At 41.3% G+C, this 26,787-nt stretch overlaps 1 protein-coding gene across 1 annotated transcript in view; it reads left to right on the top strand.

The window, feature by feature from the left end:
* Positions 1 to 26,787, top strand: part of ttll7 (tubulin tyrosine ligase-like family, member 7) — a 63,483-nt gene that overhangs the window by 14,884 nt on the left and 21,812 nt on the right. The window contains exons 8-14 of the mRNA XM_040127717.1: positions 1,386 to 1,544; positions 12,310 to 12,404; positions 14,178 to 14,325; positions 15,469 to 15,542; positions 18,836 to 18,971; positions 23,973 to 24,059; positions 26,539 to 26,767. Coding sequence (XP_039983651.1) covers positions 1,386 to 1,544; positions 12,310 to 12,404; positions 14,178 to 14,325; positions 15,469 to 15,542; positions 18,836 to 18,971; positions 23,973 to 24,059; positions 26,539 to 26,767 — 928 coding nt within the window. The remainder of the gene's footprint in view (positions 1 to 1,385; positions 1,545 to 12,309; positions 12,405 to 14,177; positions 14,326 to 15,468; positions 15,543 to 18,835; positions 18,972 to 23,972; positions 24,060 to 26,538; positions 26,768 to 26,787) is intronic.

Raw genomic sequence — 26,787 nt, 5'->3', positions numbered from 1 at the left:
AATTATAAATCACTTGAGTCACTTTAATTAGTTTCAATCGAGTGGTGTTATATGCAGTATTGTCTATATTTTCTATGTAATTTCTGTTCTCGTTTGATATATATTTGTTTTCACTGTTTGACATAGTTCTCAATTTTTGAGATGCTTTACTTAATCCTTCCCTTAGTTTAAATATCTTTCTCAGATAACATACTGTCAATTGAACCAAAAAACCCATGGTTAGGAGATTACCTCAATAACCGCCAGTACATCCTGGTGTGTTTAGTTCATTTACATAGAAAGAGAAGTGGTGTTGTTAAAACAGAGATTAAAAAAATTACTTCTACAGTACATGCACACAAAATAGCTAACATATTACACAAATGTATGCAGGCAAGACTAAAAAAATATTTTTTTTAAATTAGGGAGGTTTATAAAACCTTTTGAGCTCAAAGCTAATAAAACACAGGAACACATGCACACACTTGTACAGTGCTAGGCAGTGGTCAGTGCTGGGGGCTCAGGATAAGGAGGGAGGTGATGGGGGAGGGACAAAGAAACACAAACACACACCAGCCAGTGCAGGCACTTCAGGCATAAACAGCGGTAGTGGGAGCAGGTGTTTGTGCTGGTCAGCCTTTGGGTCAGACGGGTGGATAGATAGATGGATGGAGGTGTGTGAACGACATACAGATAGAAAAAGGAGGGGGGTGCAGCTTATCAGGCCAGGGCCAGACCCCCGTACCCTTCTCCTGCACCCAGCAGTCAGACTGGAGTGGGCAAACCGCAGGCTAGACGATCTGCGAGGGGCCTGGCTGGTGAGGGGAAGCTTTGTGCGGTGTATGTGTCAGGAGTGAGCATGTTTACCCCAGTTACATTGGGAGTAGGCAGGCAGGTAGCAACCAGCAAACATACTGTGCATGCAAACACACACATAGGTTGGGAGTCACACAGATGGACCACCACCAAAATTGGTGAAAGTGTGTGTGTGGGTTAAATTCAAAGGCTCTGTGCTATTTTCGTGTTTCTTCCTGGCTTTTAAACTGACAGGGTATCTCGATAATCATAGATTGTAGCCCTAGCTCTGTGGAGCATACCTGTAGGTTCCAGGTCTAGTATGTATCATGATTGCTTCATTCAGTTTAATCCCAAATCTACAGATTCAAGCATTTGTCCGCAGTTGCCACCAGCAATTGAAGCAGGACTCTTCATTGCACCATTTTCAGTTTAAGAAGACCTTTAATCAGCAACTATAAAAAATTCCAACCCATGGCTTTTTAGGATGAATGTGTCTCGTGTGTGCACTTATGTACTGGCTAAATAAAAAAAGTGAGATTTTGTGTTCTCTTTGTCAGCTCTGCTTGGTGATTCTCTCTCTCTTTGTGTCTGTGTGTGTGTCCTGCCAGGAGCTGGTGGTAAAGACATTAATAGTGGCTGAGCCCCACGTGCTGCACGCCTACCGCATGTGTCGCCCCGGCCAGCCACCAGGGAGCGACAGTGTCTGCTTTGAGGTCTTGGGCTTTGACATCATCCTGGACCGCAAACTCAAACCCTGGCTACTAGAGGTACACTTCACATGCGTGTGTGTTTATATCTGTGGTGCGTGAAACGGCGTAATTGTGTCTCAAATTCTTTTCGAGTAATTCCTACTTGCTGTTGCTGGCAAACACTGCATCTTCAATTTAATTTTTTGAAATGCAAAAAAGAAGGACTGTATTTACTACATCATTTAAAGGCACAGTTTCATTTATTAATTGTGATTTTTAAATTTTAAAGTAATTCTTATTCATTTTCAGTTTTTGTTTTGTATGTCTATGTCAATCATAATAGTGTTTTTTAAATTTGAACACACATTACAATAGGAGTCTTTTGTTATTTATAAAATTCTATTCCAGGGTGTGTATGTGTGTGGTTGTCAGTCAGAAAGAGGAGGGCTGCAGTCTGTGGAGTCTCCACTGTAGATGCTGTTACTAAACTGACAATGGCTCCTAAACTGAAGTAATATGACATCAGCAGGAGAGAAGCAGACGTTGCCACACACTGACAAAAAGCATAAACACACGCTGATTTTGCTTACACACTCGTCCCTGGTGCTCAGAAACACACACAAACACCCACGCGGCCTCGAGTGCGTATTGGTGCACCTCCGAGCACAAGGAGAGACACATTCCCATGTTAAATGAAAGGAACGCACACAACCACAAACATGCACACACAATTACATGCATGTATGTGTTCATACACGCCCACACATACATGCAGAAATACACAGAGCAGACTATAGAAAGACAGGACAAATACCCCTCCACCTCACACAAAGGCACACACACACACACGCAGGATACAAAAATATAGGTCAGGACGGCAGGTTGACTAGCAAGACACCTGCCCCTCATTCTCTCGGTGTCAGTCTCTCAAGTGTCAGTCATTCAGGAGATGGATTCAAGTCCACTCCAGGATTTCTGTATCACTGTTATGATGTCAGGCAGTCAGTTAAAGTGTGACCTAAATCCTTTAACCCAAAGTGGCTGCGTGACCCCCCCGCCCCCCGCCACAAATTGACTCAAGGATGGGAAATGCCTCTGGGATAATTGTTTGTTTTTCCCCATCATGGCAACCCAAAATAAATCTTGTGATTTGCGAAAGTCTCTGATTTGAAGGGAAAAAAAAGAGTCACATTTGATAGTCGTGTGGTGTTTTCTTGGAATGTCATCATGGAATTAGGGTGATATAATTACCCTACCTGACGCTTTTTGTGTAGTTGAACAGTTGTACTATATGACAAAAAGATGTACAAGAGTGAGCAAAAGTAGTGTTCCTTTTGACTGCTGGTGCACAATGACAGTATGTGTGTACTTTGTGAGTGTGTGTGTGTTTGTGTGTGTGTATAAATGTGTATTAGACATGGCAAACAGCCGTGAATGCAGTTGTTCCACTCCAGTAGTAATGATCCCCCCTGTGCTACTAGCAGCTCTCTATAACTCTCATCAATTAACATCTCATACGCACACGCACACACACACACAGCCTTGCTTCTATTTCATGCAACATTTACAGCAACAATCTTTTTTTTCCAAAATTCATCTGATCAGACAGGGAATAGTTGCAATCATAGAGACCCCTTCTCAAATCCTCACTGCGTACACTGTCAAGTCCGAAAAGAACTTTATTACCCCTTTTTAGCCTGTCAACGTTCATTCCTGTTCAGCCGAGACACAACACAAAGTCGGGCCCATAGGCTGCTTGCCACAAGCCGTACCCTATGGCAAACCCTCAGGTCCAAATTAAATTTTTCAGAAGATCACTTTGCAACTTTTTCAGGTAAATTGAATCTATTTCAACCCATTTCACCATTTTTTATTTTTCATTTCTGTCAGCTCCCTTAGTCCCAAAACAGTAAAATTTGTGTCAGGAATTGAAACACAGTCTAGGTCTTACATGTTTGTTTTGAATTTGTGGACTTCACCTCTCAGGTTTCCTTATTGGTGTCACTGTGAATTATGTGTGCCACGCCACGTTGGGGCTTTACCCAGACTGCTGTTCTGACAATGTCCTCCTCTCTTACTCTTTAAAACGTCAAAGTTTGTTGTTGGACATGCAAACTTGCAGCCAGGAAATGAAAGTTCAACCTGTGTAAACTCAAAGCCAGTCGGGTACCTGAAAGCTAGATGGTATCATGTATAAGAAACTGTCAAATGATATTAGTCCTGCCCTTTGTATTTGTATTTTTGTCTGTCATTTTCTGCGTGTGTGTGTGTAGCAGGCTGGGGAGAGAAAAGGAACATGATTGCGTCTCACGTCCTCCAATTACATCTCCAGAATATAGCTGGTGTTTTTTTTTTTTTTTCTGGACAAGGGATTCAAAATAGTGCCTCTATCTTGCCATTGCAAGAAACTCTTTGTGGAAGATACAATACACTTGCTCTTTGTAAGAAATAGAGCACAAAGAGAAATCATTTCAAATATACTGATAAAAAATACAGATACTGAGGAGGAACAACCCACAGACCAGCAAACACCTGCTAAATAGCTTGTCACGGGTGAAAACAGAGAAGGCAAGAGGGATGCTTCTCAAGGCCAGGCATCAAACAAGCGCATTGTGCTCAGTGTAAGTATAGAGAAGGGAGAAGAGAGGGTAAAAGAGAGAGAGACAGGCTTTTGTGTGATCCTTATCTTAATTCAGCAGGGTTTTCAACACAAGTTCTACCTCCTATTGACATTCAAAACATCAGCAGGACATAGGTGCAGACACAGACACAGACACACACACACACACACACACACACACACACACACACACACACACACTTGCTCAAATGGCGTAACCAGAGACGTTCACTTTCATTAAACCAGCCCAGACAGCATCTGTGTCTTGTATAGGAAAGGCGTTTCATTGAGCGTGATCTTCACTTCACACAGACACACACTCGAGCACACGCACACATGCACGCATACACATTTATACTAGTACACATTCACACACACGGTCTGCTTAGACTGTGGTTTGTATTGCCAGTGCCAAAGCTTTTGCTTTGAGGGCTTCACTGAGTGTTTTCTTTTTCTTTTGAAAGCAAAATAAAAGTAAAAGCTTAAAAAAATAAATAAATAAAATATTAAAAGGAAAACATAATCGATGGAGAAATGCACACATATTCAGTTTAGTACAGGAACTGCCTCATGACACAGGCTTTTATTCATAAATTCTGCTAGCGCGAGGTGCTGTCTTAAAATTGGCAGGCGTGTGAGTCATAAGGAGTGCTTTTGATCAATGGCAAAATATAGCAATGGGACAATACACACACACACACACACTCGAGTTTATCCTGGGCCATGTGCTGTAAACCAGCATGACAAATAATGTCAAATAGAGTGAGGAAAATGGGAAAAATATTCCTATATTTTTGGTCGGTGATGGGCAAGGACAAGAGGAATATATACACAAACAATGCTCCACTCTTTATATCTGAAATAAAACCCAACAAAGAGCAAAATTTCTCGTTCTCATGAAGTCCTGATGGGTGTCCTCGGACGTCAACACAAAGATCGGTGGATTAAAGCCCAGCCTCATTATAGTCTCTGGCTCACTTCTTTTTTTTTTATTTCTTTTTTTTTTCAGTTGCTCCCCAACACACAGCAGAAAAGCTCCAGCTGGTCAACTCAGACTAAGAAGAAACAAGTGTTTGTAGTGAGCACAAATAATTAGAAACCTGCCTGGTCCGTGCAAAGCTCTCTCTCTCTAGTGCCGGGCTTCAGACGGCTGAAAGGCTGGTCAGCCTGCTTGTTAGGGCCACAGTCAGTGTGTGAGAATGTGTGAGTGTGTGAGTAAATTAGTATGAGTTAGTGTGTGTCTTAATATGAGTTTGATTTGTGCTGTGTCTGTGTGTGGTGTTTGGTACTATATGTTTGTTTGCCTGGACTATTAACACACATATTCACTATGACGGCTGCTGCATGCAACTGATTCTGTTTCTGTGTTTCTTGCGAATTTGTGGTCTTTCTCCCTCTAGGAATAGTCTACTGTGGTGCGTATGTGTGTGGCTGATCTGCCTTCCATCAAACTCCAGCCCACAAGCCCATCTTTTTATCAAGTCAGAGAGGCAGGGAGGAATCCTGCATAAAACGCACAAACAGAACAATTAACTAAGCAATAGAAATAAAGAGAGGAGGAAGAAGCAATCTTTGGCAACTTTCATGGTGTTTCACGTGTCATCGTCGGTTATCAAGATACAATCACACAACGGAGCTTAGGCAACTTGATGATTGGTGGCCGCAACTTAACTACCATCTTCTCATCCATCTCTTTCCATCTTTCTACCCCTCCTGCCCGACTTTAGGACGGGCTGTGCAGAGTGATTGGCAGCTAATGAGGTGGGCATTGTTAGGTCAACCGTGGCACGGGTTTGTTTGTGTCTCAGTGTGTTCGTGTGTGTATGAATGGGCATTCCAACAACAGACTGCAGCTGGACTGCTCCCCCAAGGGCGGTGTTTCTCCACCCCTCCCCCTCCCTCCTTTCACCTCTTCCTGCAACTTTCTTTTCTTTTAGTGCCCTGTCCCCAATTGTTTCAAGATGAGTTTGGGTTGCCTGTCCATCCCTCAGAGCCAACATAATCCAGACTTCCTTCTCTTTTTTCGTTCAAGTGTGTGTGTGTGTGTGTTTGTGTTTGGGGTGTGTTTTTGTGGAGTAATCTGCGTTGTTAAAAGTAAACAGATGCCATGGTACACACATACACATAGATGCAAAAACGTGGATATTTTTTTGATCTCACACATCCCCAAAACACACAAACACATACTACAAATAAATTATAAATTCTGAGAGTAGGGTCAACGTCCTATATGGAATAAATCATGGCTCACGCTTATGTAACCTTTCAACTGAAATTCTATTTCATCTGTGCTGAATGAGATGAAAATTTTATGTCCTTATAGCTTTTCATAAAAGTCTGAAAAGTAGCCATTTAAACTGCAACTGTTTTCACAAGGAGTTTCGGAAGAAGGATTTAGAGGTTATCCTGCCTTTCAGATATTTCCTCTGGAAATTCAAGTGTTTTCTAACCCCTACAACAGCCATGTTGAACATTATTATGTATTCAGGGTGATTAAGGAGGAATTTACTTGCTACCTGTACTCTCCAAATATATTTCATCCCTTCATGATTGAATTTTGTAGGGTGAAAACTGATAGAGGAGAATACATAGAGTTTGATATACCCAATTATCTTTCGGAGTCTCTTTTGCCCCCTTCCACCTTTCATTCTCCTTTTGCCTTTGATTAATCTTTGGTACTTAGTGGAATTCATTCTTATTTAAATGTCAATGGATATCGTCCTTAGCTCTAAGGGGGCCTCTTTCTCCTTGTGAACCCTAGGTGGCAGTAGTTACCTACAACCCACTTTTTGGCTTGGAAGAGGTTTATTAAAGAATAATTAGAATGATATATGGGACTGTCTATCTCTATCCAAATCCATTTTCCCCCAAACATGAGTATTTCAAGGAATAAGTATCAAATTAGGAGCGCATGGGCGTTGTATGTGGGGTATTTGAAAACACACCCCAACATTTAGTCATTAATCATCAGGCATGTATGGCAGTACCAGTGACTGTGTGTGTGTGTGTCTGTGTTGATGTGCACACATGTAATTGAGAGGGAAGATATTTATTGCATGTTTATGAGTGACATATGGAACTGTAGTGTATGGTTGAGTATGTGAAAGACTGAGAAGGAAGATATATATTCTTGCATATTTATGACTTGCAGTTTCGGACCTTTGATATGTTTTGCTGATATATTCTCGCATGTTTGTAAGTACTTAGATGGGAATTAAGTGTGTATGTGTGGCTGCAATACCATGTACACTCTTACATTCTTTGTGTACCTTCAAGGCACGTATTGCTTTTTGTGGCTGTGTCTGATTGTTTCTCTGTGTCTTCAAAAAAGAAAAAAAAACAAAACCCAAACATTAAAAAAAACCCAACACTCCCTGCACATTGCCGGCCAGTCAGTCATGCAGGTCAGGCTGACTGGTGGCTGAGCTAAGCGTTGGCCCGCTTACTCCCAGGACCTTTACCAGCAGCTCAGCATGCTCAGCTAGAATTTCCCTGTGTCCGACTGGACCACTAAAAACGCCACAAAAAGAACAAAACAGTGATTGATAAGACGGCTGTAACAAGAGAGCGACTTAACAGGGCGGCCAGCTGTCTGTCTGTCTGTCGCTCTGCTACTCATGCTCTCCGTCTCTGCCTCCCTTTCTCATTCCACCATTGTGCGGCAACAAACACTCCATTCTGACAGCAGTTGAACTGTGCCGATACCCTTGAGTGTGCGGGGCAGAATGGGAGGCTTGTCAAAGCAGTGGTTGTTTACACTCTGCCAGGAATAATAAGAGGGGGTCGTTTTTCTGAACCGATTAATCACGAGCAGCCCTTGCACTTGTTTGACGAGTATTCCAGACACAAAATAGATGTCGAAGGGGGGAAGCAATTTGTTGCGGAAAGAAAGCAGCTGATTGTTGTTGATCCATTACTTTTGCCATGTTATTAGGGTCAGTGTGACTTAGCAGAGGCCATAGGCGCAAACTGTTTGATGTCCAATACATTTTCAACGATGAGAGAGTTATATGATCTGTGTAAGGATTTTTTTGCTGGGTTTATTCATAATTGAAATGATAACAATGAATTATTAGACTTAGTTGACATCTGAGTAACTGCCATACCCTAGTATGAACTGAGATTGAGTTTATTCTCTCTAGATGTGCGGAATGGTTTATGGCTACGTCAATAATAGTGATATTGTTAGGGCTTGATTTTTCTGTATGGCCATTACTTACTTTCTAACTTTCTTTGAGCAATACACTTACTTCTCACCTGCTCCAGGGTGCCAAACATTATGAGACTGACCCTGAAGAGAACTTCCCCCCTTGAAATGAATAAACTCTTATCAAATCAAGTAAGCCATGTAAAATTTGCTGGTCTAACCTCTGGCCCTCTGTTTGTACTTTAGGGACTGCAGTAAAGATCAGTAGACAGACTTATGGTTCACAGACAATTCAAACCAAATGGATAGGCCCCCACCACAAGCTTTATTTCACAAATGCCTTCATAAACAACGGCATGTAACTTATTCGTCTCAGTCACACACATCAAGGTGCAGAAAATAAAAGTGTTACATGTCCTGTAAACGGTATGTTAATGGTTTACAGCTCACCCTTTGATCGTTTTCTGTTTAATTGGATGATCAGATGAGGATAAACCTGTCCTATGAAAAATTACAGACTGATATATTCTCTTCCTACATACTCTATCTGCTGTTTGACTGACTGATATTTGTGCTATATTAATGCGATGCTGATGCTGAACTGAATCAAAGCATGAGTAAAAAGGAGTTTCTAATCTTTTCATCTGACGCTTTTATTGAATATGTCTTGGAGCAACTGAGGGCTCCTTTAAGACCCTGCCAGAGTCACTTAAGGAAATCAGAGTGGGGGTTTGGGGAGTCTGCAGGGGTTCATTAGGACCAGACTGGTCCAACTTCCTTTGCCAGAGAGGAAAAGGAGAACACAGAAACATGGAGAGAGAAATGAATAAGAGAGGTAATGACCAGAGAGTGAGGGCTAGCAAGCGGAGGCGGGGAATGACTGACCAGACAGAAAACAGGGTGAGAGACAGCAAGAAACAGAGTGGGAAGAGAAACTAACCAGGAGAAGAGGATTGCAACAAGCAGAGAGTTGAATGGGAGAGACGAAAGATTGAGGGAGAGCAAAGAGAGACAGTGAGTGCTGTAATGCCAGTCTACCCTGTGACAGCTTGACACCACAAATCAAGCTAAGAAATGAAGACAAGTAACGAGACAACCGTCGCCAGGATCACTGCCAGTCTGGCTGTTACCTATAGGCTATAGCGCTCTAAAGCCATACTCTTCATTGTGGCTGTCATATCGGGAGTGCTCTAAATGAAAACAGACCTCTTCCCTCTGTTTTTTTTTTGTAGGGTTTTTTTTTTTTAGGTAGGTACTGTAGGTCTAAGTGGAGCTCTGTCCTTCTCAGCACACAGAGGGATGTATTGTAGACTATTCTATTGAGTGAAAGAGCTGGATAGGGTTCCTTTTTTCCTCTGCGCTGGAAGACATTCATCACCTACCCGTCTTTCTGATAAATAGTTGCTGTATAGAAAAACGCACATGTAGGTGCATGCACGCACACACGCACGCACACACTGACAAAGTTACATCCATACAAACCCACTTGATGTTGGTGTGGATTTGGTAGCTCACTTGTGGTATTTGTGGATCTATCATCTGAACTAGTTGAAACGAGCAGGCTCAGAGAAGGTTATACAGATACTTCTGCATCTGTAAGTTTTCTTAAGGTTGTGTGCTTTTACTCACCTATGCTCTGCCTCAAATACTTACAAGCATGTGGATCATATTCACATGCTTTGTAGGTGTTTGTGGTTTAGGTGTGTTGCTAAAGGAGAATTTGGGAGTAGCTGTTGACATCGGGGATAGCTTTACTGATTCACTTATGCCAATTTTTTTTTTTTTACTGGTGACTTATGATCCAAATGAACAATCTTTAAGTAGTTACTGCTCTTTTTTGGGCTACCTGGCTCACTGCTGGCAGTGCAGTCAATGATCTGGCTCCCTCAGCTCCTGGGAGCCCAGTTGTGATGTAAATATTATCATGCAGCACTGTTCCCAAATCTGCCACACAGCAGTAAGCACCTTTGTGTCAGGATTAGTAATGGCTAGTTCAGAAGAAGGGGAGAGAAAGAGGGATGGAGTTACAGAGAGCTACCCCCACAGCCCTTGAGACGCTTTGCACATCTTTGTAAAGGAGCTTTCGGGTTTTGTTGCTCATTTTAAGCAAAAAATCTTGATGGTTCCAAACGGCCTTATGTCGCACGCCAGTCGGGTTTCTCATTGGCCTCTTTCAGCATTCTCTACCCACGTACCTGACTGGCAGATAGAATGGATTTATAATGCACTCTAAAACCTCTGATTGGCTTAGTATTGCTCTGTTACTGAAATCACAATTTGCCATTGGCTGTTGTGCTGCTTTGATGTGTTCAACTGTATCCAACTGCTTTTTTTCTAAAGGAAGGTAGGAACAAGACGAATAATGTTTCTGACACAAATACTTACTCTGACTGCAGATTAAGGCTACTGGGAAGGTTGAATTTCCAGCTAAACTTCCAGAGCTATTACTGTAGCAGTGATTTTCATCCATACAACAGATATGTTTTGGAATGTGGCTTTTGTCAGGGTTCATAAACCAAATCATGTCGAAATTTATATAATTAAAACCCCCAAAAACCAACATAAACCAACATATTAAAATCAAGTGATTATTTTGGAAATATCGAAAGCAAACCGCAAACAGACTACCGACAAATGCAGTCACACTGGGTCAAATTAAGTAGTAATTAAATTGGGCAGTTGTTAGTAACGTGACAAACATAATTTGATGATTCCACACTTGAAAAAGTGAGGAATGGCATATTCAACAGTATGGCTAAGATAACGATGTCTCATTTCACACCCATATGAAGAATCTCTACAGAATCTCTTTGGTAATCCAAATCTCTATGCCCTTGAACACGGTTTTCATTAAAATCCTTTTTCAGAGTTTTTTCTTTTTTAACAATAACAACACATAATGAACACTGAAAAGCAGCTAGGTGAAAAAAAATCCCAATTCCTATATACTGCCCTACAGCGGTTTTGAAACCATTGTCTGAACCTTTCTTAAGGGTGAGGTTCAGTTTAGTGATTCAATGTACACCTTTCAGTTCAGGATTCCCTTTCTGTGATGAAGAAATTAATTCATGAATCTCATATGTACCTGCTTACACTCATCCAACATATACACCATTATTAAAGCTATTACAAATCAAATGATATCAAAAGGAGCCACTCATACTATTGGTCCCCCATAAAAAAGAAAATAGGGGGTTTGAGCATTTGAACAATGTTAGGAGGAGGCCTGACTTACAGTCAAGGTTTATCAACCCGAGCCAGGCTTTCGGTGGGCATCTGTTGCATTGTCATTTGAAGTCACCTCATAAGAAGACACCATTCCAATCACAGTTGCCAGTTCCTTCACCCTCCCACTGCACTTCTCTCCCTTTGCTGGTCCTTTTGTTGTCATGCACAATCTCTTTCTCACCTTGGGAGAGAGACAGAGGGAGTATAACAAAGAGTAAAGGGGAAGAATTTATTTGTCGTGTCAGGTGTAATAACAGATATCTGAATACCTCGCATTGGTGCTGGAAATGTCCCGTTAAGAAATGTAAGCTGTTCTTGAATTTTTCCCCTGGTGATACCGGCTTTTGTACCTCAAATCACAGGTGGCTTATTCTGTTCTTGCTCAGTTGACTCTTTGTGAGTGCTCTTGATTGTATACGTATGATGGCACTGAGCTGAGCAGTGGTACGGATGGGTGTTGCATTGTCTAGCTGTGCTGGGCATATTTGGACAGTATAACCTACTCAATCTGTTTGTATGCATGCATTCATACACAGATACATAGACTCTTCTTCATACACAAGCATACACATATCAGTGTAAGAAAGGATGCTTTCTTATGCCCAGGCAAAGGCTGAGAGTTCCAAAGTGTCCTTCAGTGACAAAAAAAACCCTCCCTTTCCATCCTTCTCCAGTTTTCTCTCTTTGTGCGAACAGATCACTTTTTTCCAAAGATGCCCTAAATCCACTTCTGTAATTGGATAGCATTTCTGTCTGCTGAATTGAGAAGCAAGGAAAAAAACAAGATGAAGTAGAAAACCTCCCCCAGAAAATTCTTTGAATCTTCCTTCCCCTCTCCTCTCTGGCAGATCAATCGAGCTCCAAGCTTCGGGACCGATCAGAAGATTGATTACGACGTGAAGAAAGGGGTGCTGCTCAATGCTCTCAAACTCCTCAACATTAGGTACTGTTCTCCACAGTGGTCATACACACACGTACATGCAGATAGACACACTTGAGTTGCATCTAGGGGCCAATTAGGTTTCATGTGCAGAGGCAAGCAACGCTCAGGTCAAACTTTATTTTACAGGGCTCTGAATGTTTAAAGGTTCCAGTTAATTCTTTCAGTTTTTTTTTATTTGGCAAACCTGAAAACTTAGGAATTAGTTTGATGCACAACACAATTCAGTGTTTATCTTGTTTTGGTTTCAGACTGATGACACAGTAGTGACATTAGTTTTTAAACTAACGGGAGGTTTGAGCTTTGGACAAAAAAAAAAAACTGCTGCCCTGGTGTTGCTGTAGTTAATACAAAGACAAATAATGGCCAAGGTACAAAGCTATGCCTCTACTGTGTTCTTTGCATACTCTTCAAATAGACATGCTGTGTGTATGTTTGAATTTATTTTTACCAGTAAGTTATGCTATCTGTGGTTTTGAGTCTACATTGTTAACCCTGCTCCTTAAATTTATATAAACTTCCCGTGTTGCTCTTTTACTTTGCTTTGTGGGTGTATTTGTTTGCCTGTTTAGGTTACGCATTTTTGCTGTATAACATATTTGTTGTATATGTAGTGTGTGTTTGCATGTGTATATGTGTGCGCTTGCTGGCATGCTTTTTTATGTCCCCTGGCTACAGTGAGTTTGTGCACTGATTGAAAATCATACACCAGACCTCTGGATCTCTGCTCTCTTTTTCTCTTTCTCTCTCTGTGCTTGTCCTCCTCGTACTGCTCTAAATATAGTCTCAACTCTACAAGTCACACACATACACAAACACACACAATGGATCAATTACATGCAGCACCATAGATCTAGTTTGGCCAAGTGTGGTGCGTGGTGTAGCCAGCCCACATAAAAAGTCACTCCATCCTCCTGCCCAGCTTCAGACAAACAAATCTCTTATCAAAATGATTTGTAACATGGCTGATGTTTGCTGTGTTCCCACAGATTAAAAGTAGAGATTTGATTATTTCATGACAAATAAATCCTAGGAGGTCTTGAAAGGCGGCGGGGATCTTTTTCCACTGGACAAACTGCTTATGTTCATGCTGGAGTCAATGACGGCTTTGTTCTACCGCACTCACTTTTTCCTTATATAGTAATGGCTTTGCTTCTCAAAAGGGAGGGGTTGTTGGTGTGTAGAGGTAGGGGAAGCTCTCAGCTCTGTTCGCAACACCAACTGTATCAACGTGGGATCAATTCAGACTCGGCTGGGCATAGACATTGATAAACCTCAGCCCCCCAACAGCACTCAATATCCAATTTAAAGGGCCAGTGATTGAGTAAAATGAATTGCCCTTTCTCCAGACCGCAGTGGCCTACTTGTTCAGAATTAGCTGTCTGGTCCTGTTCGTCCTGGGCTTGTCAGTTTGTTTGTGTCTCTGCTTCATCTTTATCTTTGTATTGTTGAATGTTTTGTGAAGGATTTTCTTTTTTTTCCTTTCTTTCTTTTTTTTTTTTTTTTTTACCAATGCAATGATGTGATGATCAAAAGGTAGATTCATGTCAGTCCATCAGTTAGGGATGATACCTGCACTATGTCAAACTTCATCATAATTTTCTGTGGATAATGTCTGTTCTTTACTGAGCAGTATTTACTGTTACAATATTCTACAAAAACTACTGCATCTGTGACAGAAAACAAGTCAAAGACATGAAATATTATTGGAAAACAGGAAAAGTTGTCAGTGCTCCAGAAGACACAGAAAGTCTGATTTATTTTATGTTGATCCAGGGCCAGTGATAAGAAACGCAACCTGGCCCAGCAAAAGGCAGAGGCTCAGAGACGGCTCTATGGACACGGCTCCATGAAGAAACTCTCGGCTGCTTCCTCAGACTGGGAGAAACAACGTCACACACTGGAGAGAAGGAGAGAAGAGCTGGTAATGCACAAACATATTAATAAAATGTCATAAACTGTTAAATTTGGGTTTAACCTTATCATTCATTTTGAAAAGCAGATGATTATGCTTTACTTTTATACAGTTACACATATTCCCATCAGGGATCTGCCAACTAAAACCACAATTCTCTCTGCTGGCTACTGACCAACTGCAGTGGAGCATCTGGGATGCTAAGCACCTGTACGAGGTGGTGATACTTGACTTTGGTCAAGGGAGTTGAGATTGATATTCATTTCTCCGAGCTCGACTATCAAAACTAGCCTGGGGACTGAAACAATGGCTGTGCATTCATGGGCTTTGATTATAAGTCATGAAATACCTTTAAAGCTTTTTAGACCACACCAAAATGATCAACTTTTTAGGGACGGGTGCTAATCAGCGATGTGTTCAGAGACATTAAGTAAGCACATCAATCAGTTAGTAAAAAAAAAACTAAGAGTAGAAATTATTTCCTCACAACTGAAACAAGACAAGCTGAAACGAAAAGAAAAGCCTGAGCAGAAATTCAGTACCTCTTACTCTATGTGAAAAGTCTACGTTTTCTGTGACAAGCATACCATTTAATTATTTTCTCTCTGAAATGAAGGAGTCGGGGGAGTTTTTCTCATCTATATGGGGAAAAGTGGCAGCTACTAGTGCTCTACCCTCTTTGATTAGCCTTTTGATCCGCCACAGCATTAATCAGCAGGAATAAGGAAAGATGGCACAGAGGCACTATTTTGAAAAGGGCACTACCTCATCTTTGAGGGCTGTTATGCCTCAAGTGCGAGGTTCAGGGATATTGAAGGCACATATCGCTCGATTCTCAATGATACTGCAGTGCCAGTAGTGGAGTTACTGCCTCATGCAGTAACTCCTCATGCAGTGTCTCTCTGCCATATGCCAAATTCGCCAACTGATCCCAACAATTATACCCTCAATATATAAATAAAAGAGTAGATGAAAAAATGCCTCTAAATTATAAGTCACTGATGGGTGAAACTTCCTTTTTCTTATCTTTCTCCCCTGCGGCCTTCTTGTTTTTAAGGCTTTATTCTTTTTCTGTTTCTTATAGGAGACAAGGTAGGGGTGGCAGTGAATTTCCCCTGAAAGGTTTTCTTTTGGCTTTTCTCCTTTTTCTAGAAAGAGCGACTGGCACAGGTCCGCAAGCAGATCTCCAGGGAGGAGCATGAAAAGCAACATCTGGGGAACTACAGGTAAGGAAGAGGCAAACAGCCGGGCGGGGGGGGGGGGGGTGCTCCCTCCAGCAGCTCCACCCGCTATACTCATGCCAGCTGCTCTTGCATTTATGAGGTCATCTGTGGAGCACCAGGCAGTCAGTAGAATAATGTTGCTGCAGAAAACAAACAAAAGAGAACATCCAGTGTTTTGAGGATAGAAGAATTTAGACAGAGAGAATATGTAAAATAGAGAAAGAGAGAGAGAGAGAGACAGGAAATGAGTGGTACTGTGTAACGTCAAAGTTCAAATTGTTGCTTCGCTATGCACAATGTTACCTTTCCAGCATTTCAGAAATTAAAATTCATGTATACTTTGTTAGACAGCTGCAAGCGATTCTCCATCTCCTCTTTCCTCCACATCTCTAATCTTTTCTCCTCTAACTCCAGCTTGAGATTCCGGACAACATCAAGTGTGTCCGTTTTTTGGCTGGACTGCAACAGTGGGGCCAGCCCTATAAACATAAATGTCTGTTGCTGACTGACTGACTGACTGATTAATGAATGCCGCATGCCTGAGTGATAAATTTACACAACGGGTCAGCTGGCTGAGTGTTGGAGTTTCCCCATTGGCTGTTGCTCTCACAAAATGAACTGGCGCAAACAGTTTCTATTACGTCATTGGGGCGGGGCGTCTATAGACAGGGTTGCAAACTTAGCGCCTTTGTTAGAAAATTAAACAACTTTTCAGACCCCTTACGCAACAGTCGCCAGTGTTGCACCATGAGGGCAAGGTCAGGCTTTCCCTCTGTAGTCACACCTCTCTGTGTCTTATTTATTTGACCCCACAGAAGCTGACAAAGACGTGAAAGAGCTTCTAACTTTCTCTATGAGTGATCATTGTACAAGTAAATATAGCCAAAATCACAGCACAGTCATTGTCTTTAATGTACGTATATGGTGATTTTGTCAGACAGCATTGCAGTTATAAAATCAGGATTTTACCAGCGCAGAGCAGCAGCAACATGTAGACACATGAACATTTCCATGTTCTTTGATTTCTCTCTCTCTCTCTCTCAGTCTCTTGCACATACACAAGCATATGCACAGAGAAATGCACAAAGACAGAACTTCTTGCTGTCTCCCCAAGTCTAAGTGACTTCTTGACTCATCACTTGACTGAATGGCTAGTTAGAATAGTGATCCCAGGCTGCAAGAAGTGTTGTCACCCCCATCCACTTTTCCGACAGGCAGCCAGACAGTCAATCAGACAGGCTGAGGTCTGTCTGGAGCACCCCTAATAAAGACCTCTTAGCATTTAAATGGTGTCACGGCGCAGCACTGGATTTTGATTAACACAGTGCTTCTCATTAGATGAGTTCGGCAAATGAACTTACTACTTATATTCGGCTATTAGGTGAAACTTGCATCAGGTACAGACAAGCCAGGACCCTGTGGCATCAGAGGGATACCCAGCTGGTTTGATGCCATTGTTGCCGTTCATTTTAACATCTTTTAAGCCAATGGAATCAGGAGGCTTGAGAGACACTGTTGACCAAAACGAAGATAGTTTTAAACTGATGTGAATGGAACATGAATATTAGTTTTGCCTTTAGATCAACTGGAAACGTGGGTGAAAATAAGGCTCAGCATGAACATTTTATTTAAAAAATATTGTAGGTCACCCTCAAATAAAATGTCCATATGTTCAGAAATGGAGGGTGCCAAAAAGAGGGAGCAGTTAACACCCACTATTCAAGTTTTGACCTTATGCTTTTCAGTCAAATGATTTATGTTGCTCTTTGAGGATTGAGAAGTTCTGGCTCTTTTCACACATTATCATTTCAGTTCATTTTATCCAGCACCTATCAAGAGACTTTTTCCAAATTATCAGTGTGTATCTAAAGAGGAAGAAAAGAATGTGGTCCATGTAACTTGAAGGTGGTCAAAAAAAAAGTATGGCAGCTACAAAATCCCACAAAGGATAGTACCAAGTGAAAGAACTGAAGGTCTGTCAACATTCAGTAGTTGCTTGATTTGAACTCCAAAACTAAAGTAATGCATATAATTTGGTTGACTTCTCAACAGTATGGAAATCATGTACCCAGAACAGCAACCCTGTGTAAAACTGTTAAATGGCAGATGGGGTACAGTAAAAGTTTTAATGGTGAGACTGCTTAAGGGTAAACTTTACTTGGCATTGTATTTGTATTAAAATCTTCAACTCAGATGCCGATATGTCTGAATAGCTTAGTAGTCAAGCTTAATAATCAGTATTTTAAAAAATCCGCCCATCATCTTGCCATGGTAGAAAATTTCTTCCTGCAGCATAAACATTGCATCCAACTTTCTATCTTTGTGTTTTTCAAAAAGGAGGTTTGTACATATGTCACTGCCCTTTTTAACTTCCTGTTTATTCAAAAATTCTCTGGCTCTAAATATGTCTGTGTAGAGGCCAAACTATTTCCCTGCTTTTACACTCGCCAATGCTTATATTGATCATAACACTGTCGTTTCTTTGATTTGATGGTTAACGCAATGACTTGGGGGGAGTTTGGAGCTGTATTATGAGGACAACCAGGCTAAGGTTTATACATTTTCCTAATCCCCTCAGGCCAAAGATAAACACTGAGCACTGTTAGTTTAGTCTTGAGGGCACAAAACTATGTGGAACGTGTGAAAAGGCACATTAGCAAAGACTCTGACAAAAGGGGAAGTAAGTGCACATCTCAGAGAGGTTGTTATGTGTGGGAAGCATATGTGCATTAATGCATTATGCCATGTGAAAAGACTGACTGATGTTTCTTAACTCAAAGTTTCTCTTGTTGCTCCCTCCTCCTTCATTATTCTCCCTTGATCCTGCTACTCACCCTTTTTGTCTCTGCATCACTTCACACCTTCAATTTAAATACTTATAATTCTCTCTGTCTGTTTCCCCTCCTGCTTGCTCTTTCTTCTGTCCATCCACCACTCTCACCTGCTGTGCTTGACCTCTCTCTGTGCCTCACTCCATCCATTCCTTGCAACAATCTCTCCCCCTGTCTCCATTTTTGCATCCATGTTCTTTTTCTCTCACTCTTTGCCGACCCTCTTTCGCCCCCGTTTTCCCTTACTCTCTTCTCTTTCTTTCTCTCCCCTCTGTCACTCCCACTCTATTTGTGACCCCAAACCTCTCCTTGTCTTTTTCTCTATCCCGTCATTTCTTCTCTTTCACTTCTCATCTCATTTCTCCATGCATTGATGACCCTCATTATTTGCTTTTTCCTTTTCCCTCTTTCTCCATTCCTCCTTCACTCTCTTTGCCTTTCTCTCTGTGTCTCTGCGGCCTACAGACGTATTTACCCCCCAGACGACAAGCTGCTGTTGGAGAAGTATGAAAGCCTGCTCTCGGCCGCCTTTCAGACCTTCCTCGCTGGGCGAGCTGCCTCACTTCAAAAGGAAATGAATAATCCTCTGAAACGAATGAAGGCACGTACATCAGTGGCAGACTGTCATGCACGCGCACACACAGACACACAGACACAAAGACACACAGACACATCATAGAATCCCGCAAACACCCACAGACATACATATACACACAATATACAGACACTTGTGGACAACACATACCAAAGAAAAGAAACACACACACATTTCTATTAAGATTCTGCCCACAAAAACAAAAAAGGATGTGCAACTAATGCGTAAAGTGTGCCACAGTCCTTGTATTTGTTAGAACTTCTGACAGAATGTCCTTCTTCCCCTCTGTCTTTCTTGCTTTTTTCAGTCATTCACTCTGTCTCTCCACAGATACTTATTGTGTAGTGTAAACAAGCTTTTAAAAGCAAATCAGATCCCACAGAACAATGTCATTGCTGTTTCTTTACAGTTCAGTACAGATCTTTACAGAGCACTCTCCTCAGTTTCTCTCATCCTCTTTCTCTATGTCCATGTCTTAGTTTTTTCCTTCTGTCAAAGTCAGTTGTGAATAGGCTTCAAAGTTGATTACCATTGCTGCCCAAACATTTGAATTTGCTTTCCTACAGGTAAATTATTTAATTATTTAAAAACACACACACACACACACACACACACACACACACACACACACAAACACACACACACACACACACACACACACACACACACACACACACATAGACTTTGCAAAGGAGAGAGAGTCGATGTCCATACCACACAACTTTACAGTACTGAGGGGGAGAGCGGGGATAGAGAGGATTGGGGAGTGTATTAATGGTGATGAGTGAAGGATGAGCAAAATTCGCAAAGTTAAAGATGGTGAGATGCTGATAGAGATTGTTGTTTTGTCACTTTTGTTTTTTGTAAAATATTTTTTTTAAGTTTTGCTACAGACTTCTATTATATATGCGCTTAATGAATCATGATGAGATAAGTAGAGTACAAAAATATAACGAACAGAAAGAGGGAGTTTTCTGTTTTCAAGTCTGGTGATTTATTCAGAAAGAACAAATTATTGAAGCAAGACACAGAGGAAGGCATTTTGGGATACTTAAACACATGGAGGAAAGAAGCATTGATGAGTAGGAAAGATGCAGATGGAACAAAAAAAACTCTTAAGTGATTCTGGCAACTGAATAGTAATAATGAAAACTGAATATGGATGTTTTTGTAGTATAAACATTACAAATTCATATCAAATTACTGGGAGGAGATGTCATATGCAACTATTGCAGCTTTTTTTAGAAACAAACCTACCTCAAAAGCCTCTAGCCCCCTGCAGCTTGTTTTTCAGAAAGTTATTGTTTGTTTTTACAAAAGTGGAATCTCTGCAGCATCAGCATCAGACAGAGTCGAAACACCAGGGCGAGGTAAGTTTAATTTAGTCAACACACAGAGATGTAGATCTTGTTCAAAGTAGGAAGCATGAGAGATAACAGGAACAAGGAAGCTGTAGTTTGCTATCTAATAACATGATCATGAGTGACAACTGGACTGTTATTATTAAGGGACAGAGTGTGAGATCCTAATCTTGGCCATTTATGATAAAGAAGGGGTGTTCCTGAATTTTAATATACCACAAATAATGCATTTTATGCAAATACTTTCCTCCCATTTTTTAGCATAACATGGATTTTCAAGCCAATCTGTTGTAAAGAATACGATTTGATTTTAGTTACTTTTCTTGAAGGACTTCAAATGCATTTGTTGGTGCTCCCCAGCTTTGCTCCTGTTTAGTTGCTCCCGTTTCTTAGTTGCTCTGATTGTTGCTGCACACAATGACAGTGGAAACACAGAATTCAGCTTCTTTATAACCTGAATGATTTGCAGTGTACCATGTTTGAATAGTGGAATTAATTTGAGAGCTACTGTTGCCTATTCAAGTTGTTCAAGATGCCTGTTCAAGTATCAATAGTTGTTTTGCCTTTATTGTTCCCCATTGTTTCTGCTCACAAAACGCGGCTTCTTTTGACTCGTTATGCAATTAGCTAACTAATGCTAGATTAGCTATCTAGCGGTTTATTTTTTGTAGCTGTACGTGCTGCAGCAAAGTAAAAACTGAACAAGTTGTATCTACTTTTAGCAAGATAGATACAAACCAGTGGATTCCAGATTACTTATGGGCAGAGATGGAAGTCTGACTGGATTGAAGATCTTATGATAAACCAGCATCTAGTTTTGTGCATCAATCATTGGGCTTTGGCTCATAACTCTGGTGGGAACCGTAACTCATCATCTGCATTGCCTTTGTTTTTTTTTGCTGTTGCAAGGGGCCAGAGTTCATTTGCCAGTGAGCCATCAACATATCTGTCAAATCTGATAGACATTGTACCCAAAAGACTCATGTTTTCTGCCCTTGTGGGGTTCTCCGGGCCATGAATTGAAAACTCCTGAATTGTCACACTATCAAATAAAATAAGTGTGTTGTAATCCTAGTGATAACATGTTGATGCACTGCAGAGCAGCCTCCCTGGCTTCAGTTGCTGTGCTACAGACAACGTAGCCACAGTTTACACTCTTTCAACAGGGTTTGCATCACCCTTCTCCGCACTTACATTACAGTCAGGTTGACAGGTATGCATCACATCGTTAGTTGCGTTGTTAGCTATCTATGTTTTCCAGCTCACTCATCTGATGTCTTCCCATTTCTCCATTTTCTCACATGGATACTAAAAAAGAAGGAAAAAAAAGTGTTTTTGAGCAGGTACATGTTCAGTTGGCTTGTAGTGCTCTGTCAATAAAATAGACTAGCACAAGTACACAAACTGAAAGTGACTGTGAGTCAGTGCAAATGCCATCAAAATGGTCTGCAAATGCTTCAAATGTACATTAAGCAGAGGAATATTAGGAATCTGTTTTGCTCCTTTTGTTTTTGGGTTTTACAAATTTTCACCTAAAATACGCACTCTTTTTAAAAGGAATATCCTGGTTTAAAAAGAATAGAGTATTAAATTGATTTCCAGTTGGATATTCTTTTCTCACAAATCCCATCAGCTTTATTCTATCAGCCCACTTTTTTCAGCTCGGTCTTATGTTCCCACAAAAAAAAAAAAAATCATTTTTCCTGCTGCGAGAAATGTCCAGATCCCAGGGTCTGAATGGTGGAGGTATCTCTGAATTTACTTTCGGTAACAGAAAGTAAAGTAAAAAATGAGGAGAAAACCCAGCGTTCTGCTGATTGTGTTGAACAACAGGTAGAATTAAAAACACACTGTAATTGATGCAAAGTTCCCTGAAACCAGGACCACTTAGTATCATTCAACTCTGGAGCAGAAAAATCGACTGCAGTTGAACCTGCACATGCAATGAGTGTAAAAAGTGCGATTAACAGCTGATGTTTGTGATATAAGAATTTTTTTTTAAAAATTGGAACATATTTTCTGCTGAATAGTGGGAATGGAAGTGTCATTGACTATCCACACTTCACCAAGACTATCCTCCATGCTGATGAAATGAAGGGGTCCTGACAAGATGTATTTGTCTAGCCTAGTCTTACCCACAGAAATTTTTTGCTGGCTCAGGGACATGTGTTTTTTTTTTTTTTTTTTTTTACCATGGAGGTAATAAATTCCAACCCATTGGAAAGCGTTTCAGACTACATTACCCCAGAAATGCACAGGACAGCATCATCTGCCAAACGGCCAAGAAATATAGGTTCAGAGAATGCCACAGTAGAAGCCGCCAACAATAGAAAAAAATTACTGCTTTATTGACAAAAATGGATAAAAATACAAACAAAAGTTTCCTCTGAAGACTTCTGGACAGGACTACTCTGGTACCAAAAATACAATATACAATATACTTTATGAGCTGACAAGTACAGAGATAATTGGTGCTGTAAAAATAAGCTAAATATTATGCAGGCTGACACACACAGTGGGAATAAAACGTTTAATTTGTAAAGTGATCATTTCAAAAACATCCTCTGAGCAAATTGGGGAATGGTTCATAGTGACAGTGCAGCCAGTGATTGCTACTTAAGAGCTGACTACAATCTACAGAGCTGCATCATATAATGTAGATGCACTGTGTTATAAACACTTTTAGTTAAGAACGAGTAATTAACTTTCAGATCATCTGTTATTTCTGTATGTGTCATGTTCAGTTTTCTCCGAAGCTTTAAAACATGTCGAAACAACAATGTAATCTGCTTTGGTCCAATTTAACAAGTTAATGGGCCTCCACTGGTATTTAAACCACTGTGGGTGAGGAAGCTTTCGCCTCGCGAACGGTTATTAAGATGGCAGACTTTTATTGCAGTAAAAAAATATATACAGGTAAATCAAAAAGGCACATGACAGAAAAGTATCATTGAGAAAAAAGCAAAAACTCATAAAACATGTCAGAGCCCATGGATGAATACTTAAAGACAGAAGAGCAAAGACTTTGAGATAAGGAAATATGCGACTGTACACATATGCACACACACCAACAGAGAGAGCCAGGGGCGAACTGACCTTTTCATGGACCCAGAAAGCAGCTTGATGGCTAATCTGAGAGAAAACAATCACTTTTCATCTGTATTTGAGCGGCAAGTGGGAGTTTTTTATGTCCCAGACGGGAAGCAACATTAATCACCTTTGCCTGCATCTCAGCTATGGCCAAATGGCCAAAGCCCCAGCATATTGGCGGAGGCCGTGAGGCTGCCTTTTCCAAATTCAGCCTCTATGAGCCCTGCCAAAGAGCAATGCCTGTTCAGCCAAGGCCTTTTTTCCAGCCCCCAGATAAGCCACATAGGCCTGTGAAGTTAAACTTTTTCATCCCTCCCTCTTTTTTAATAACTGAAGTTCCTTAGTTTCTCACACCTAATTTTGACTTCAAAGTAATTAGAGATTTGAAACATCAAAGCATTTTAATTATTCATCATTATTTATTATTCTTTATATTTTTTACCTGTCACTCTTTGCTGATGCTTTTTATTGTACGTTCCTTTGTAACTAAAATCAACACCTTTGGCATATATTCTCATCTACCTTGTTTTTTCCTTCTGTGTGTGTTGGTGTGTAGGAAGAGGACATCCTGGATCTGCTGGAGCAATGTGAACTGGATGACGAGAAGCTGATGGGCAAATCCTCCAGGCAACGAGGCCCTAAGGTAGGTGAGAGTGAGAAAGAGGTAGGGAGACACAGAAACTAAGTGAGAGGAGGGAGAATAGGGACCGCATGCCTCATGGGACGTGAGAAAAAAGTGCAAAGAAGAGTGTCAGAGAAGGGGAGAGAGAGAGGGAGGGGGGAGGCAGATAGGCAGATGCCTGGAGCTAACACCGATAGAAAGCACATTCAGAAAAATAAAGGGGGTCGGGGGGGGTTTGCGGGTTAGGCAAGAAAGAAAAGAATCAGAAAGAGTCCCAAAGAGAAGACCGAACTCCCATAAGGGACAGCTGTCAGGCCGTCTCCCTCGCGCTCTCCATGCTATCTATCTTTCTGTCTATTTCCCTCACTTTCTGTCTCTCTCTGTCACATACACCTATAATCCCCTCAGTCTCCCACAACAGCACATTACTCCCTCCATCGCCTTGCTTCACTCCCCCCCTTCACCTCTCCATCCCTTTTCTCTCGCTGAGCATCTACATCCATCCCTCACTCGAGGGCTAAATTGGCTGGAACACTCAAAGAGTGTGTTAGGGACTAGACAGGGCAGTTCAGTGCTGCATTAGAGAGGCCTTAACTGAAATGAGGACTTGTTCAGACACAATCACTGTTGTCCGGATTAATTTCGGCCCAGTCAGTTTCGATACTGCCGAGTGTGCTGAGAGAGATATTGAGAGCGGGGGAAAGAAAGCGCTGTGATGGATAGATTCGCTCCTTGGGGTATAGTGCTCACGAGCCATCTGGTGAAACTGAACCATTGAGTGTGTGAAAGCTAGAAGAGAAGAGTGAGGCAAAGTGATTAGAGACAGCATTTTGAGGGAAGGAAGGTTTGCGTTAAGGTTTGTTATCACTGAGGAAATGTTCAGAGGGAGAGCACGGGAACTAGAGAGCAGGGAAGGAAGGAAGTGAAATGGTGAAAGTGCCAAAGACGGAGGAATAGCAGGTACCTTCAGGTTTTCTTTCTCTTTTTCCTCCTTATGGTGTGTCCCTTTTCCCACACCTTTCTCCTCAGGCAGTCTTACCTTGTCCCTCCAGCTTCTTTTCCTCACACATATCCAAAATTTTCCCCTCTCATCACATCTTTTTTCCGTGTCTAGCCTCCTCTCTTTGTCTCTCTTTGTCAGACAGTTTATCCACTGTCTGGTCCCGTCTCCTTTTCTGCTCGTATGTTCAGAGTCCTTTTCTCTCTCGCTCTTCATTTCCGTTCGTCTTCGTCTTTTCAATGCCTCCTCTCTGTTTCTCTCCGCTCCCATTCTCAGAATCACCTTGTCCTCCTCCTCTTCCTCTTTATTTCTCTCCCCATCAATCTGATGTTCCCATTTTTCCCTTTTATTCTCTTCTCTTGTATTTAATCTCTCTCTGTCTCCATCTTCCCTCTATCACCCACACAGCTACCCAGTGGTGACTGCGTAAGCCCTGTGATTACTTCCTGTCCATTAATTTGTGGCCTGACAGCCCTGCCCCAGCTAACAGCTGAATGACAGATGTATAAATGTTTTATTAATGCTATCAGTGTGTTCCCTTCCAGGATGTGAAATAGACATTCGAATTAATGGACTTCAAACTAAAAAAAATGATTCTGTGTTTGTGTTTTAGGGTTGAAGCAGCTCATGAGTTCATGCGTACAATAGTCAGCTGCTTGTACTTATCTGAAACTTTTTGATTCAAGATGCAACCAGAGTTTCAGAATTTAAGCATTACAGTTGCACTTACATGCCATAAGTATTTTCTCTGTTCTTATTAGTACAAATACAGCATGAAAGAAGGAACATCGCTGAAGTCATCAGAAGTACCAACTGTCCTTGTACACAGTAGTTTTTTCTTTCATAATACAAGCTGTCAGAGATGTAAAACATTTGGTTTTACTTTGAATTTAACCTTTACATATCCAATCAGATCAAATTTGTTCAAGGTATGAGGGCGCTCATGTTCCTATTTATAGTTACAGCCAGGCTTATAAAGGAGTGCATTTGTAATTGTGTGTCTTTGCATAATGAGCCTGCAAGCAAACATACACACATGTGGGCACATGGACTAGCTGTGTCACCACCAGGGTTCCCAGTGACAGATGGTAGTGGGCTGAGGGTGAGGCGAGGCTGAGGGAGGTTGACAACATCTCTGTGTCTTCATGTTTAAGTGTGTGTTTGTGTATGTTTATTCTTGTACTTATGTCCTTGTGAGAGGGTGTTTGAATTTTAAATGTTTGGAAGGAGGACATTTTTCCAAAATTATTTAATTTTGGATGGTTTAGGGTTAGGAAACAATTGTAGTCAGTGGAAGGTCCCATGGGGATAAATGTAAAAGGATGTTTGTGTGTATGTGTATGATGGAGAAAAAGAATATGTGTATTATCATATCTGTTTCATCTGTGTATATGAACACAATCTATCATCTACACATGGATCTATGTGTGCCCATTCTGTATGTGCATGCTTTATTTTACATTTGCCTTTATTTTCTGTGTCTGTTTTTGTCCCTGCCAGCCCTTGACCGCCATGCCAGAATGCAGCCAGACACCTAGACGTCAACGACCAGAATACCTGGCGGACTTCACCAGTGGCAGCAGCGCTGAAAACTCCTGCTCCTCCTCAGATGAAGAGGAGGAGGAGAGGAGGAAAACAGGAGAAGGAGGAAGAGGTGGAGAGAAGAGGGAGAAGAAAGTTTCCTATGACCTTGGGGAGAGCAAGGAGAAGAACTTGGCTGAGCGCTCAGGTAAAGCAGCAGGATGTATA

Source organism: Xiphias gladius, chromosome 6 (genome assembly GCF_016859285.1).
Source record: "Xiphias gladius isolate SHS-SW01 ecotype Sanya breed wild chromosome 6, ASM1685928v1, whole genome shotgun sequence".
Classification (NCBI taxonomy): Eukaryota; Metazoa; Chordata; class Actinopteri; order Istiophoriformes; family Xiphiidae; genus Xiphias; species Xiphias gladius.
This window is presented reverse-complemented; position numbering and strand designations above follow the sequence as displayed.